Raw genomic sequence first — 17,651 nt, 5'->3', positions numbered from 1 at the left:
AGATCAGTTTTGCTGAATGTTTAAAATTAGATGAAAGTTGCTGAGCTTCTGTATAGGAAGAAGAAAAAGCAGAGCTTCTTATGTAAAGTGAAAGGGGGAAAAATAATGTATTTCTGGTTAGCCTATCAAAGCACTTCAAGGGCATTCTCGATTGCAGGATCCAGGCACTGACTTATTCAGTCACTTACCATCTCTCTCATATATAACAATTCATGAAGAGCTAATAATAAACAATACACCCCCTCCTTGCACATAAACACACAGACAGACACTCAGGAGCTCCTTGTAAATGTGCAACGCTGATCCCATCCACTTTTCTTGTCACAAAACTAGGACAAGTTCACTCTTAATTAACTACTTGGAGCACAAACCGCTAAAAAAAAAATTAACTACCCAGAGGACTTAGACACCAAGTTTTCACTCTCAGCTCCATATCATTTCTGGAACAAAGACCCATCCACCCACTACTAATTTGGTAAGAAATTAAATGTGATAAAAAAGCAGTTTTCACAACTGGGTGATGAATGTTATGGCTAGTTAATAATTAATTACCATTATAATACAAAACAGCCTGGTTTCACTGTAGAGCCTTGATTTCATTGCATTATATTTCCGTAAAGGCAATCTTCAGGTTGGTGCAAAGACTATGTAATGCATCAGTGCCAAAAACTTTCATCCTTGTTTCTGAAAGGCAGCAAGTATAACAAGTATAAAATACTCTGTAGACCAGGAGATCTTGAGCCAGACCTCTGTCCTACAGCCCAACCTGTGCAATGGAGCTATGGTGGGGTTGCTGCACTGTCCTCTCCTCTGGGGACAGTATATTTTGTTGCTTGCCTACCCTCTATATTACCTGAGTGCTAACCCAGCCCTATGTTATTCCCATTGTCCTTTAGTTTTGTAGGCATAAATCCCAAGGCCAGCCAACTTGGACCCATATCCCTCCCTCAGAGCAGTCGTTGGTTTGGGCAGAGGATGATGTCTAACCTGTTGGGACATCAGGATAAAGTTTAACTCACTACAACAGATTGAAAAACTTTTTCCTGTGACTGTTTTCTAGCTGTATAAAATCAACACAGCTCTTCCTGTTGGCTTGCAAAAAAACAAAACAAAACAAAACAAAACAAAACAAAAAAAACCCACAAAAAAACCCCAATATCCAGATTTTTATGAAGTAGATACCTACATAACAAGTGGCAGCACAAATACATGCCAAGCCAGCACATACTGGAAGAAAAAGGATCATAACTATGGGAGGCACAGTGGATCATAATTAACACAGAAAGCTATTAAAGAGATCATTTAAATTACGACAAAAATATTAGAAAAAAATCTCTGATTCTTTGTCTGTGTTTATTACACAGGTCAGTTTTGAAATTGCAATTGCCAGTGCAAGAGCTCCCTGAATCATTTACTAAGTATAAATAATTTAAAAGCAGTCAAAAAGCAATGCAGTCAAACATTCTGCCTGTTGCCCTGCTATAACTATTGAAACTGAATTCAGATGTTTAAAATTTGTTGACACTGAGAAAATCACAAAGATTGAACATCCCAAAGCCTATATCCCTGTCCTTGCTGACTGCCTGTACTTTTAGTTTGGGAATAGTTGTTTACTGCTGATAGGCAGCAGCCACCTGCCAGAACCACTTGGTAGAATATTGAACTGCCAACCAAGTCAGCTGTGCATGGAATGACAGTAACTCCACATTTTATATCTATAAGGCTGACTCGAGCAAGTAAAGGTTTGAAGAATGCCGTCTTTACAGTAGGGACTTTCTCAGTTGAGAGAAAGCTCTCTGAGGAGCTCTATAAAGCCTCTCTATAAAGCTCCATGTACATGGCCCTGTAATGCCAGTCAAGCTATAAATAATAATTATATTAAGAGAGTCGTATTTAGTGATAGTAGAAAGGACATGTGCTTGAAAGTGCTCACCTGGGAGATGCTGCTGGCTTCCAATACCTGCAGAAGAGATACTGCCCATCAGCGTTGATGATATGGGGCAGATCCTTGTATGGGATGTTTTGAGGACTCCGCTTTGGTGAACTTTCCTCTGGCATTCTGGAAGAATGACCTGCAAGGTGTTAGAAGAAATAAGACATACTTTAAAAACAGGTGAAGACAAGTTAAAGGCTGATGGGCTTAGCAGCCACAGACACTCAAGAAAGTCAATGAGTAAGGCAAGCACCACTGATGGGAGGCTGCTTCCAAAACCCTAGCCAGAGACCCCCAAATAACTACTTTAAAATAGAAATGTAGCAATTTTTACTTTTTTTTCCCCAGAAAAGGCTCACTTTTAGAGGCAGAGCATTGTGATGGGTAAGGTGGGGGGAGCAAGAAGAAGGCAAGATCAATCCACCATCAGTACTTCATTTACAGCTTTTATTCCACACTTCTCCCATCTGAGTTTATTTTGCATCATTTTGTGAAACGGATCCTAAAGAGAACATTTTAACTGCAGTCAAGAACAAATTAGGCAGCAATCGCTGCAGCTATGAAAAGACAGCTGCATAAAACATTTATCTCTGGCAGAACGTCTCCAAAGAACAGTGGAGGGTACATAGCAGAGGTACCTGCCACCGTGTCATCATTAAGATCTTCTCTGACATCTCAGACAAGGAGGTGGCGGCGGTGGGGAGCGAAACATTTCCAGGAGAATTTGCCACAAACCTGCTTTCATCCTGTGCGAGGGTTTGCATTCTAGTGAGGAGCCGGCATCGCAAGTCAAACGCAAGCATATGAGGCTTTTTGCATCTCGCTGCGGAGCCGCGTTCACAGCCCGGCAACCCCGCGGTTCCCGGCGGGCGCCCGGCGGGTCCCTCCCGGGGCTGCGCGCGGCTCGCCCCGGCTCCTCTCCCCGGCTCGCTCGCTCTTTGAGGAAAGTCGCTTGGGTAATTCACCACTTCTCGTTCATCACTTTTTTTTTTTTTTTTTCCTTCTCAAACAAATTGCGTGTGCGGGCTGAAGTGGCGGTGGTGGGAGGGGAAGCTGGGAAGGGTTGGGGAGAGGGAGGGCTGGCGGGTGGGAAAGCTGCAGTCCACTTTCCAGAAGCTGCTGCACGTACATCAAAGGCACCTTGAACACATGCAGCTGGAGCGACTCACAAAGTTCCTGCCGCGGCAGGTTGTTTGCAACTTTACTTCCTTCCTGCCACTTACAGTTCGGAGGCCGCGGCGACGGGAGGAAGCGAGGAAGGGGGAGACCTTTTCTCAAAGCGATCCCCGCTGCGAAGCCATCTCTCGTGTAAACGCAACTTCCCCAGCCCCTCGCTGCCAGGCGGGGAGCAGGAGGGGAGGGGAGGAGGAGGAGAAGGAGGAGGGAGGATCCAAGCACCGACGCGATGCCAGGTCGCCAGCCCCGCACACGCATCCTCCTGCCGCGGCCGGGCGCGGCGGCCCCGCGGAGCCGAAGCGCGGTGGCTCCACCGCACGGTGCGCACGGAGACGAGAGAGACAGCAGCGGAAGGGCGGCGGCTGGGCGGTTGGATGGATGGAGGATGCATGCATGGATGGATGAAAGGACGGATGCATGAAAGGATGGATGGAGGGGCGAGCAGCGGTGCCGCACCCTCGGCTGGACTGGACCGGGCCGGGCCGGGCAGGCGGCGGGGGAGCCCAGCGGTGCCCCCGGGCCGCCTGGCTGCGGGGAGGGCGGAGGCACGGCCGCCCCTTTCCCCGGTGCCCGCTCGCGGGGGCTCTGCACCGGCTCTGCCGCCGCCCCGCCGGGCTCATTCGGCCCCCGCGGCGGGGGGAGCGGCCGCAGCGCTCCCGCAATCCCTGGCACCGGATCTGGCCACAGGAGCGGCCGCTCAGCTGCCGTGAGCTGGGGGACGGCGGAGACACACCGGGGGCGGGGGCGGCTGCTCGCGCAGGATGTCCGAGAGCCCTGGAGCCGTGCTGCCTCCTGGGCATCCCGGTCCGAACCGCTCCTTGGGATCCCAACACCAAACTTCGCTATTTGCATCTCTTCGGGCTTTGAAAGCCATACCGGGGAGATCGCTCAGATGCTATCTCAAAGGAATGCCCAAACTTTGCACCCTCATTCAGGTTAAAGGCCATTTATAAACACATCATATGATTTATACTCACAAAAATCATTATATTACTATAGATTACATGCAATACATGTGCTGCTACTCTGTAATGTGAGATCTATTTGGTGGTATATGATACTTGCTTATAAAAATTGTCACATCAAGGTTCCCTGAAGCCAAAATAGCTCCCCAGCTTCAAGGTATCCCAGTACAGAATTTTGTCATTTAATACTGCTTAGTGCTTCGCATATATTGAGCACATTTTTTTTACATTTCATACTTTTACATTTCATCAGCTCCTTTCATTTTTACATCCTACATATGCTTAGAGGTCTCCAGCCTTTCTAAGACGAGGCAGCTATTAACCTTATTTTTAAAGTGAGGCAACATGCTCATCAAGTGCAAATTTGTGAACAAAGGCTGAGGAAAGGAAAGAAATACATGCTAACACTAATAGCGATATAAATGTAAAACCTCCAAGATGAGCCATATAAAAATAAAAAGAAAATCAAAACCAGATTTTATTTTATTCATCTTTCAGTGCCATTTATATTAAATGCCTAGGAGGATGTTAGTTATAAATGGCAGGAGCAAAATTACATGCTCCCGTAACTGCTGTCATTAGGAAAAAAATAAACAAACCAAACATTTATGGTTGTTTATAATGAGTGAGATTTAGGTCAGATGGCTCTTAAGCAGAGCCCTGGGAGCTGTACCTGGAGCTGTATCATTTGCTAGGCCAGTTACTATCTAAGCATGAATGGGTGGAATTAAAGAGCTATCACAAGCCACCTCCAGACTTAGTAGAAGCAAGGACATATATAATTATTTAAATTATACAGATCAGATAATAACTGGATTAAGAAGAAAAGAAAGAAGGAAAGAAGCCTCTTCCCCTGCTCAGGGTTTATCTGCCAGGAACATTTTACTGCTTCCCTACAGCCATCCACGAAATCTGATGCCAGGAATAGGCTCCTCTCCTACTGTGGTGCTGGGAATATTAGCGTTCCCAGGGCCACAGAGGGGTGGAGGGAGTGAGGGAAAAAATCTCCTTTTAAACTTCTGGATAAAAATAGCATCTCAAGGAAAAAGATGTTTGTTGGGACACAAGGGCAAGATCCTGACTTTGAGACCCTGTCCTGGTCATTCCAGATACATGATTCCCTTGATACCCTGTTAACCTCGGTGTTGCTAAAACTGGAGGCAGCATAACTGTGGTGCAGCCTGCCCTCTCTGCAGGCCCAGATCCTCACCCCAGCACTGGAATGAAGAATCAACCAACAGCTCCTTCCCCTCTTGCCAGCTTCCCTAAGACCCCAGAAATTTGAGGATATTTCTTCCCATGGGGAATACACACTTCCCCATCTCAATGTTAACAACATAAAAATGAATGAGGAGCAACTGCTGACTTGTTGCCTTATTATTCTGCAGAGTTTTAGCTGTGATTGAAAAGCCACTGGAGAAAACTGGATTGGACTTCATGTACCTGATACCCAGAGTATACACCAAGCTTCAGGAGAGCAATTATTGCATACTGTCTCCCTGTGAGAAATCAAAGGGATGCCTGAGCATGCAGTATTTATAAGACTGTAACATCTCTTGTCTCGGTACAGTGAAATATGTTTCAGAAATAGAGTTTAAGCTAAATCAACTTCTAATAAAAAATAGATTCACACTTGGTGAATCTTTACACTAACTCAGCAAGTACTCAATCCTTGTAGAAAAGGATGTTTGGTTTAGTAAAGGCTGAGCCCTGCTTAATTTAAGTGTCTCCATTGACCCCCAAGATATGCACAGGAGTATAGAGAAAAGGGGTGCACCTTCAGATGAGGCAAATTTTAGGAAAAGGATCAATTGCTGGAATGACAGAGTAAATACATGTAATGCAACTTGATATCACAGCGAGAGGAGAGGAGAGGAAGAGGAGAGGAAGAGGAGAGGAGAGGAGAGGAGATAGAGGAGAGGAGAGGAGAGGAGAGGAGAGGGAGGAGAGTATACTCTGCTCTCTCTCTAGATCTGCATCGACTCTTCTCTTCCTGACGCGTAGCATCTTCTTCTTCTTCTCTTCTCTTCTCTTTCTTCTGCTTCATTCCTTATAGGAATAGGATGAATGGAGAAAAGCACAGCAGGTTGGTGTGTAGCTCTTGATAGTTGGGTAAGGGAACAAGAACAAGGACTTTATTTGTAGTTAGGCTTTTGTTCCCAAAATGAATTTTTAATGAATTCCACCCTGTTGGCATGCAAAGGTAAATAGACTGTATGAGAGCCTCTTGCTCTTGTTGACGACACCATGTTCCTAAATTTAAAAGCAGTGGTTTTGTTTGAGAAGTAGATTTGGTAGGCTGTGTGTGCTAAACCACTTGGGATTCTGCTCACCAGGACCACAGAGTGAACTTTTGCTGACAAGAAGGAGGAAAAAAATATCAGAGGAGAAGGATAGAATAATAAAATGTATTAGGAGTATGTGGTTATGGAAGAATCTGCTGCAAAACCAGAAAAATGCTGGAAGTTATAGTAGCCAGGGAACAGCTGGAGAGAGCAACAGACAGCACAAGCAAGAGAACATGTGGGAAATGATGGGAAATGAAGCATGAAGAGGAAGAATTAAAGTTAAGTGAAAAGCAAAAAAGCCAATGCCGCTAAAGCTGTCAGTTTAGAGTAATTGATTTGGATTTGCCCTTCTCTTTAGCTGATTTTTATTATTATTATTTTTATTACTATTCCCTGGATAGAGTCCAGTCATTCATCTTTACTTATTTCAGTAATCTGCCTTTGCTTTCCTGTTGGTATTCTTGAAGTATGGGGACGAGGTAGGAGTGGGGGCTCGGATGAACTGTTCTCATTTTCCTGTAAAATATCTATTTTAATGACTTGCAGCCAAAAAAGAAGCTTGGTGTCATGCAAATCAGATTGAGGAAGAAAATACTAGAGGAAAATATTGTATTGATCAGGTTAATCTTAACCTGTCAGGAGGAATTATAAGTAGCTCAAGATTGTTCTGCAAAATTTTACAGCCTCATGGACCTCCTCACAAATTAGTGTGAAATGCAGAAAGGTTGAAGGGTAAGCACAAGGCAATACACGAGTATGACAGAAATTGCTTGCAGCATTCCACTGATTTGTTGCCTCTCAGTAATCTCACTTTCCCCAATCAGTAGGAATAAATTTATTAGATTAAGATACAAGTGGTTTAATACCCCTAGATGTAAACCACAGTCAAGTAGTAAAATAATTTTACCATGTAAATAAAAATATTTAGTTGTAAAAATAGTCCTATTTTTTTGTAGGTAATAAAAATTTGCAAATCATGCTGTCATGAAAAGTCACAAATCTGTGACTTGCAAACAGTAGCTGTATGAACAGAGTGATTAGTATCTTTCCTGTGCTCCTTATTTGACAGGGCAAAAAAATATACAATTAAAAATACAGTAACTGAATACCAGTTTCAGCCTTTTAAACTGATGCATAGATTACCTGTCCTACATAGATGCTAATTTGAGAACTGCTTGTTTTAAATTACAGAAGCAATACATATTTTGTTGGGTGGTTAATTTTTTAATTGTTGTTTGTTTGGTAGTTAGTTAGTTAGTTAGTTAGTTAGTTAGTTAGTTAGTTAGTTTTTTTGTTTGTTTTTTTAAATTAAAAACTCCACAAGATTATTAATACCAGATTCTGAGACATTTTTTGTATGAAAAGGGAGGCGTCTTCCAAAGGCAGGAAATCCAAAATGAGAGTAGAAATTCTGCCCTAGAGCTTTTTTCCCATAGCAGGGAGGTTGATGGAGTTATTCTAGCAGCCTTTTTGCTTGAGAATAGCTCTGCCTTGGGAAGGTCTGGAAGTGCACAGGTTCAGCAGAGGTGTGTCAGCTCAGTTCTGCGTGTGGCCAGCGCTAGAGGACACAGCCTCAGCTCTGCTAGACAAGGGCTGCATGTGGGCATTGCAACCCTACCAAAAACGCCTCAGCTGGGTTGGTTTGGGTTGTTTATATTCATTCTACCCTCTAGCTAGAGGTTTTCTTTAGACCCTTTTGTCCCTTTTTATCTTTGCAATTTCTAAATAAAAGTTTCCTGTACTGGTATACAATTAGTCCGATTCTCCCTGTAGATTTATTCACATTACTAGAGTGAACTTCAGTGGTTTATCTGAAGGGAAATCCTGCCCTTGTCATGTCAGCACAGACAGCTTAAAGAATTTTTTACAGAATAGCATTTCCTTGCATAGGGCCACAGTAATGTTCAGAAAATGTTGGTCATTTTGGCAGAAAAAAGGTTCTGGGGGTAGAAGACATAAACAAAAGGAAACTGAAGGAGAAGTCCAAACCTTCGAATTTTAATATGCGTAAAAATCAGAGTAAGACAACACTATTAATTTTCTCTAGCAGGAATTATGGTCTCAGTTTTGAGGAGTACCTGGCCATTTCTTTTCTCAGTTTTATTCCTAAAGTTGACTGCATAATCCATTCTATAACCCAGCATTATTGCACCAGGGGTAAATGCTACAGCCAAAAGCTAGCATTACCCTGCCATGATTAGAGCAGTGCTTTATTTTGGTAGCTGAATTGGAAGCACTGACTGGAAAAGAGTTGTTATTGTGCCGCCTGCTTTTCTTGCTGCTTTGCAATTGACAAAGCATCATTTATCACGCTTTGCATTCCAATTTTTCTTTGCAAGTTTTCCAGCTCATCATAACGTAATTATGTTTCTGTTTCCTTCAGCCAGGGGCCAATACTTTCTTTTGCTAAGACAACAGCTGCACTGCACAACCTTGATGAATCCACATAAGGGTAAAATGAGTCTGTGGTGCTTGTTTCTGCCTTGGCAAGCCAAATGTTCAAACCCTTTTTTGTGACAAATGCTGTTGTAAAATGCACTCAACCATGATGCTTTCATAGCATTTCTCAAAATTAGGTTTTATATTGTAAATTAGACTTGAAATATTAAACATTCTGTCTAGTTTGTAATTTTAAAGGCTTCCTTTGTAACATTTATGTTTATGGTGTTTATAGGTCATAGACTCTGGGATGGATTTTAGAAAGCTGTAGTTACTGATGTGAAATTTGTGGTTTGAATGAAATTGACTTTATGTGTGACAATAAGCACAATCTGGAGGTCTGGTTTATGTCCCAAAAAAAGAATCTTAAGGCAGCTTTCAAGGTACAGGTGAATCATTTCCTTGATTATGACCTCAGTTGATTCCAGCCACACTGTGACATAAAGGTAAGTACAGAAACCCCATCTCTGAAGGGCATTAACTTCTAGTGATGGAAAAAGACACACAGTGTTTTTATTATCAGTTGTGGAGTGTCATGGGTGGCAATATTGTTGGGGGTTAGATTTGTCTCTTTTTTACTTAGACATTTTTCTCCCGTAAGTTGCTAAGAGACTAACTACTGGGTAATTATGGGTGCTTGACCAAAACAAAGAGGTCGCCAAAAGTCGGGAGGGGGAAGATCACGAGAGTTTTTGGAGCAGGTAAACGGCGGGGCGAGAGGCAGCTACGCTATATTGCTCTCAGCATCGGAGAGAACGGCCAGGCTGCTGCTTGCTGCGAGAGAAGTTTACGGTCACCACCAAGTCCCGTCCTGAGAAATCTACCATCACCTGCTCGTGTGCCCCGGAATTCTGAGCTCGCCTCCTCCTGCCCTGCTGAGCCGGCCTTGTCCCGCCGTGGCGGCTTCTTCGGCACTGCTCTTTTTGCTCCGCTGTGGCCCCGCACCCTCCTGCCCTGCCAGAGACATCCTGCCGTTCCAGCCACCAGCCCGGGATTTTCCACCGTTCCAGCTTGGTGCCCTGAGAGTCCTGCAGGGGCACCAAGATCAGAGTGCCCCGGGTTCTGTGAAGCAAAGCCCTCCAGGTTCCTGGTTCTGTTTTGTTGTTAATGTTGTAGTTGTTGTTTGTTTTGCTTTGTTATACATACTAGTAAAGAACTGTTATTCCTATTCCCATATATTTGCCTGAAAGCCCCTAATTACAAAATTATTATAATTTGGAGGGAGGGGGTTTACATTCTGCATTCTAAGGGGAGCTCCAGCTTTGCCTGGTGGATACCTGTCTTTCTAAACCAGGACAAATATGTAACCAAAAGGATGTATTCTGTTTGCCATCTGTTGAAACAGGTTAGGGAGGTGTTTTTCTTTATCTCTTGTATGACCCATTCCTCATAACTCCAGGCCACCACCCCCCCCCCCAAGGGGGTATCTTCTGTTAATGGGCCATTAAGGCTCACCACATGACTGATAAAATTACATCATTCCATTGTGAGATTCTCCAGCCAGTGGAAGAAACCAAACATTCCTGCCTGGATAAAAGCTGAGACTCAGAACAGGAGGGAAGCCTGTTTTTCCACTGGATTTCCCAAACGAATACTGAACCCTTGTCGCCACCACTGGACCCTTCTACAGGATCACCTCTACTCGGGCAGAACTGCATCTATTACTCCAGCAGGATTTACTTGGACTGCTACCAACACCCTGACCAACAAGGTGTCAGGTCATATTCTGACTCTGTCAGTGTTTCTAGGATTTGTTTATTTCTTTGTTTGTTTGCTTGGGGTTTTTTGTACTACTACATTTGTGGTTTTAATATTCTTAGTAAAGAACTGTTATTCGTATTCCCATATCTTTGCCTGAAAGCCCCTAATTGCAAAATTATAATAATTTGTAGGGAGGAGATTTTACATTCTCCGTTCCAAGGGAAGCTCCAGCTTTCCTTGGTGGACACCCATCTTTCCAAACCAAGACATGGAGATATTTTATCTAACTCTAATATAGTACCTTGAACCTAAGATTTTAAAGTACTTCAGAAAGGAAGAATATTGTTTTGTATTTTACATAAGAGAATTTTTTGTATTTTACATAGGAAAACCACAGGGCAGAGAAAAGTAGGGTTCAATGCTGGAGGCAAGCCAAGGGCAGAATCCATTCTTAATGCTCCTGATTTTGTTTACCCAATTGTACCATTACTTGAGACATAAACTTTAGAGAATTAAGGATTTTTAGAGGGGTTAAGATTTTAGTTAGAGATAAGCTTTGCTGAAGTTAACTAAAGTAGATAGGTAGGCTTTGCTGAAATTAAAAGTTAGTAATTAACTAAGAGAAACTGGGTTTGGGATCACTCTTCCATATTAGAATAACTGATTACTTGTCAACTTTGTTTGGTTAGCTGTGTTTATAATGAAGAATATAGAAACTGATGAATAGCTTTTAGGAACATAAGACAATTGTAGGCCTCCTCTGCCCAGAAACTCATTGAATGGTCACAAAGACATGAAATAGGAGTCCTACCAAAGGTTCATTTATCACATTTGCATTGAAAAGGTAGAAAGGTCAGAACGAGGAAGACGTCTTTACTTCCTCATTTTGGGGACCCCTCCCCATGAAAAGGACCACCGACCCATTTCAAAGAGCAAACTATGCATGCTTAATAGCTTTTGAGCTGATTGACATATGAGGCAGGGAATGGGATGTACCAGGGTTATGAATATGCATTTGTGTTTTGGGTGTTCAATACTTTTGTAAATAAAAGGACTCTGTAATCGCCTGTAAATTGTGGTGTGAATTTAGGAGCTATCCCGCACACTGTCTGGTGCCGTAATAAACATACACTTTCTAACTTTAAACTGTTAGAGAGTTTTTGTCCATCTCAGTTGGGTATTGATACCAGATCAGTACCCATATTTTCTTTAATAAGTCATACTAACTCCCACCTCATCTCAAACTCTACCCATCAGAGCAGTGGAAGCAGCAACTTTTAGCCACTGAAGATTGCCCAGCTTCATAAATATATGGGATATTATGGCCTGGACAAAACCACAGCCTGGACAATTGCATTCTTCAGGGCAACATTTTCTCTACAGTTTTGCTTTCTATCCTATTGTTCTGGTGTTATTACTCCTGACACCATAATTTGAAGATTGTTTGTATTTATGCATTAAAATTACAATAAATCTGTAGATGGAGACAAGAGTTTAACTAGTATGATCAGCCCTATCTGTGTGCTTAATGATCTAAGGATTATTTGGGATACTTGAGATTATTTTAGTTTTGTGATGTTTGAGTTCTGCCCACCACACTGGATACTGATGATATTGCCTGGAAAGCAATTAGATGTTACATGTTGATGGGAACTCTGCCTGCCCAGCCAGAGCCAATTTCTCTCAATGGTTCTGCTGCTGATAAAAAAAAGCAGTAGGCTGCTTGTATTGGAAAGACAATGAACACATGGCTCATGAGAGGAGCTTGCTTTGTGCTCCTTTGTCCCTATAATCCTGAGGCAATTTCTGGCATAATTCACTCAGATATATTTTTGCCTTTTTTTTTTTTTTTTTCATCCATCATCAGTTTCTTTACTCAGTCCACTCATGTTCAACGTGAGACGTGCATTCTCTTTCTGATTCATGTACAGTAATTCCTAACATCTGCCTAACAGATTTTGTAAGAAAAGTAACTCTTCAAATATTAAGAAAAAAAAATAATGTATGAAAACTTTGAAATCTATATTACTGGGTTTTTTTATCCACAGCTGACTGGATTAATTTTCCAGCCAGGAAATTGGTTCAGCAAAACATCTGCTTTAGTTATTTAACTGGGGGCCTGATCCTGCTGCATCCAGACTGATGTAAAGTGGAAATAGTACCAGAGAAAATAAAAAATATCCCTAGTGTGAAATACATGTTAAAGAAAAAATAAAGCATTGTGCTATGGAACAACAAAAGATCTGTAGTAGATACTCTGCCATCCCCGTATAGGTGTTAGGCAGGATCTCAATGTCTTGCAGAAACCTTATTCCAAATGCACTACTAGCTCCTGGGAGGATTCTCTTACTTTGTTAACACCAGATGACCATTAGAACTAAGGCCCAGTTGTGCTCAGTGCTGTGCCCTAATACCATGAAATCACATGTGACCTATTCTGCACTAAGCATCAGACTTGTTTGCATCTGGTTTATAATTGTTCCCTCTCAGTTATTTAATTTTCACGGTGTCTGCTACAATTACTTTATATCTTCTAGCGCAGGAAAATGCACTCACTGTTTTTCTCCTAGGTTGAATAAATGCATGTGGTAATTGACCCAGTGGTACACAGAGAGGAAAAGTCAAATGAGAAGCACTGCAGTGAAAAATGAATGGGACAAAGCATCCCCAAGTATCTCCTACATTAGATGGCAATGCTTCTTGGAAAATCTCAGGATATAAAGGGATGGTTACCAGAGCCTCTTATGCTTTAGAGGTGTGTCTTCAATCCCCAGGGTCATCAACACCTGTCATTTGATCTTACTGTAAATTAGTAGCATGGACTATAAATAACATCAAAAGTTACAGTATCTGAGAGTTCCCCGCCCCCCGCCCCCCAAACCTCATCCTGTTTCCTCCAACACAAGTGATCCATTGTATCTTGGCTACAGTCACTGACTCTCATGTAGCAGAGGTGTCTGTGGTTTTGTTTGTGCTGTGGAGTCACTGGCATCTGCAGCTGCTATGAACTCCTGTCAGTTCACATTCCTGCTGCAGACCTGTTGGAGGGGATTCCTGAACTCTTGCAGTTCATAGTGCTATGCTCTGACACCAGCACATGTTTATTTTCACTTGTTGATTTTTCATGTACATTACTGAACCTTCTCTGGAGCTGCAGGGTAAGTTTTTAAATGGAAACTAAGGTTTGGAGATGCTGCACTTTTCAGACGCAACAGTAAGGACAGGTCCTGGATGAAGTTATCTATACGAAGCTCCCTTCCTAGACCTTGGGAGGTTTGAGGAAGAGAACAGCAGATCAGAGGCTGCAACATTCAGCTCCTAAACTGGAGAGTCTTTCTTTCCCTCCCATGCCATAAAAAGTATACAAGAAGCACTGACCAACACATGTAGTCTCAGCCCCATCCCCAGACCTCTGCCTAGTACCCCAGCACTTGCAGGGATGGGATTACAGCAGCAGCTATGCTTTAAAACAAGGAGAAATTCCTAGCCTTTAGTTTTGTGGGGCTCAGCCTGAAATGAGACAAGGCTGAGACCAATCCAGTGATGTCTCTTGGAGCCCAAAGCCTCACTCTGCAGCCTGCCAAACATGTTCCTCAGACTGCACCCGGCAGTGCAGATCTCTGCTGTGGCTCATCTGCCTCCTCCTCTGCACCCAGTTTCAAATCTCTTCAGCAATATGTTCTGTAACAATTAGGGATTTCTGGGGCAACTCCATTAAGATCAGAAAAATATCCTTCTGCTTTGAAATGTGTGAGCATGAATGATTCATTCAGCACAGCACCCTTTGGCCATTCCTCCCTATCTGAGGATCAAATATATTTTTAATTATCAATCAATCTGAGGGTTTTTTTTTTACTAGACAATATCCAACTGTATTGTAAGAGCCTTTTGGATTGAGGCAGAGAATTTGGCAGAAAGATAGGGAACATTTGGGCTTTCAACACTTAGGAACATATTGAAAGAGGTTTGGAAGATTGCCACATGGGATGTAGCTTGGAAGATGCTACATTTCTTTTTTTCTTGGTTTTTTTTTTTCTCCTGAATAAAAATAGAAGAAATTTTACTTTTTTGGAAGGATCCTAATTTCTGTTTATTTTCTGTGATGCTGTAGGAAAAACCACTATGGTCAGCTGCAAGATTTGAACAAAATCAGCTGCATGTATATGGGTAACTGTAGGTGGGCAATTAAAAGAGTGGCGATATTGCAGATCTTTCCAAGTTTTTACCTCCTAATTCAGGAGAACCCTCAGAGGTGAACTCACAAGGTTGCAGCCTGGTGACTCAGATCACGGGGCGAAGGAGGATATCAGGTGCTCAGCGTGTCCGGATGTGCATCATTTACTGAGGGCTGTGAGGGTAAGGCCCTGCTGCTGGTCCTTCCTCCATGCTCCTGCTGTGACCATCTGTCTCCCAGTCACCTGCACACCCAGGACTGGCCAGACGGTCCAGGCTGTCTGTGTGTCTCTGGTTCAGAGTTTCATCATGTGGCCTGGAGCTTCAGCACTACATTTTACAAATCCCAGTCACCTTTTGGGCAGTATGGGAATGGGAGAGAGGAACCTCCTCCAGCTCAGCACTCTCAGCACTCACAACTGGACATGTATGAACCAACATCATCTTCATGCCACTTTAGGGACAAATGCCTCATGCCCATGATGGGAGTACTCTGTGTCTCTCAGTTATTGCCTCTTTGCCTCTGCTTGTCAGATGAACAATGGTAGTGGGGGGGGGTTTTTTTGTTTGTTTGTTGTTTGTTTGTTTGTTTGTTTGTTTGTTTTTGTTTTTGGTGTTTTTTTTGTGGTTCCATTGTATCCCAGGCTGGGGGCTGCAGCAAATGCAGAATTTATTGGAATGCACAAACATGTATTTGCACAATTGACGCATGGGCCCTGAAGCTTAGTAAATGCTAATTAATCTCTCAGATTGTTAGGAAGTCATCATTATCCCAGTTCAGCAATGAGAGACAAAGACCAAAGAGAGTGGCAAGGGCTTGTACTGAGTGACAGTCAGAGCAGACAGAATTGCAGTCTTCTTTGGTATTCTGAACTGCAAACCACCCAAGTTTGGCAGGACTGCATCTGAAGAGCAGAATGGAGGAACCTGGGGCTTTTCTTTCAATCCCTGTCTCCAGTGGCTCAGCTCAGGGCAGGCTGCAGCTCCCATCCCACCTGACTTTGCTCAGATTTCCTTTCCTTGAGAAGGAAGAGCAATGGAGAGGAGGTACCTGCCAGCTCTGACTGCAGCAGGAAGCTGGAAACCAGCCTGACTATGCATTCACGTCTGGGAGCTGGGAATCCCTCTCAGATACAATGTTTTGGTTATAGTCTGAGTGTTTATTGTACATAAATTCATTGCAGTTTTTTATCTTGCATTTTCCTGTGAGAGTTTGTTTCAATGTTTGCAGCCAAACAATGACTAGACAGGGCAAGTTCCTATTATTTCTTTGCTAATGGGATGCCAGGGGCCACTAAGGTATCTCTAGATGAGGTGAAGGCTAAGAAGATGACAACCAGGATCAGGAAGAGAGCACGGAGGGGTTGGTGACAAGAGCAGAGGAAGGAGAATCTCCTCCAAAGGCATTCAAAGACCTGTAGCAATAGCTTTTAAGAACTGACCACATAAGTCAGAAGAACAAAAAAGATAGGCAAATCCCTTAATCATGTGGATGGGATTTGTTTTAGAATGAAATCTCTGCCTTTCTGAATAAAACCTGGAAAAGATCGTGTGAGGTTCAAATATATTTTTAGCCTTATATACAGAGGCTACACATTTCTGAACCAGATAAAATTTGATTCAGAATGTTTTAATATTTTCTTCTTAAAGAGCACACTTTGATGGACATTAGTTATTCCTATTTTCTCTGTCCATAATAACCTCAAGCTCAGCTGTTCTGAGGATGCACTTCCTTTACTGAGTTTCAGTTTTGGTGTCCATTTGGAAATATGTTACATACCTAATTTTCTTAGAGAGGTTAAGAAGCATTAAAACTAATGTACACACCAACCTTTCCAAAAACCCCATCCAGTTACATGCTTCTTTGTATCTTCATTCTCATCTCTACTGATCTAAAAGCAGAAAAAGGACTCTCCTATCAGCCTGTTCCTGCTGTCTGATTAACTGGAGCTATCACAGCTGTTCTTTTGCTCTGTTACAGTTTCATTTCCAGAGGAAAATCCCTGATGGGTATTGGGCCTCTGGATTGTGGCACCATTGCAAATTAAATGAGGTTTCTGTTTATACCAAAGGGCCAGAAATGCCTCCTTAATCAGGCTGTCTGTTCTTTGGAAATCAGCAGATATTTTGCCTAAAAGCACCCAACAGTGCAGTGTAACTCACTAATAACTGTTTATTGGGGCTCAGGAGGGAAACCCCAGAAGAAAAACTGTAGGTGCCTCAGAAGCACTGGTGAGTGGTTGACTTTGAGGGGTTTCTTTTGCCTTTTGTTTTAAGATTACCTGAACTTGATGGAGGCTCTTTCATTTAAAAGACAGAAAGACCTACAAATTAAGTAACATCTAGCTCCTAATGTGTGAACTGCAATTTGCATACATCACGGCAGCTGCTGAGTTGGTCCTTATTACCTCTGCTGGAGTGTTAATTTAACCAGAACTTTCTCATTTGTTTAAATGGAAAAGCAGCGGGTTTCTGGCATGCCACATTATCTGTCAGGCAACTGGGAATTAGTTGACAGAGCCAGAAAGAGATTTCAATTCAGAAGGGCTGCAGGGTGCTGTCTCCCGGACCTGTGGTCATGGACAAGCTCCAGATTGCCCTTGGCCTCATCTAAAGGTCAAAATTAACCCCAAGGAAAAAAACCCAAACCAATATTGTATCTGGACTGTCATAAGAGACTAGATAACACATTTAAACTTGAAATCGCTGTATTTCTGATTTTTTTGTCCCTATGTATCCAAACTGACACTGTTTATACATATATGATAACTAAAACATCCTTACTGGTTGTGACAACAAATGGTTTGTAGAGCAACCATTGTAATGTGGTCCAGACCCACCCTGAGGGCTGAAAGCACTCGGGCTCTCTTCTCTTCTAGGAGATGCCAAAGCTGCCCACACAGGATGTTCTGGGAGCAGGGAACAGCTGTGTCATGAATGGTGCCAGTGCCATTGGCTGGTGCATTGGCTGAGCCT

At 42.8% G+C, this 17,651-nt stretch overlaps 1 protein-coding gene across 4 annotated transcripts in view; it reads right to left on the bottom strand.

The window, feature by feature from the left end:
- Positions 1-3,384, bottom strand: part of MGLL (monoglyceride lipase) — a 62,041-nt gene extending 58,657 nt beyond the window's left edge. Inside the window, exons 1-2 of one of the 4 annotated variants that reach the window (XM_040076709.2) lie at positions 3,157-3,384; positions 1,934-2,072 (exon numbers count right to left, since the gene is read on the bottom strand). In XM_040076709.2, the coding sequence (XP_039932643.1) occupies positions 1,934-2,072; positions 3,157-3,367 (350 nt within the window). In that variant the 5' untranslated portion in view covers positions 3,368-3,384. Of the gene's footprint in view, positions 1-1,933; positions 2,073-2,571; positions 3,125-3,156 lie in introns of those variants that run through there. The other 3 variants (XM_040076705.2, XM_040076707.2, XM_040076706.2) reach the window with 3 other exon arrangements.
- Between the last annotated feature and the right edge of the window lie 14,267 nt (positions 3,385-17,651).

This window comes from Hirundo rustica, chromosome 12 (genome assembly GCF_015227805.2).
Source record: "Hirundo rustica isolate bHirRus1 chromosome 12, bHirRus1.pri.v3, whole genome shotgun sequence".
NCBI lineage: Eukaryota > Metazoa > Chordata > Aves > Passeriformes > Hirundinidae > Hirundo > Hirundo rustica.
The sequence above is the reverse complement of the archived record's forward strand: the minus strand, read 5'-3'. Positions and strand labels throughout refer to the sequence as shown.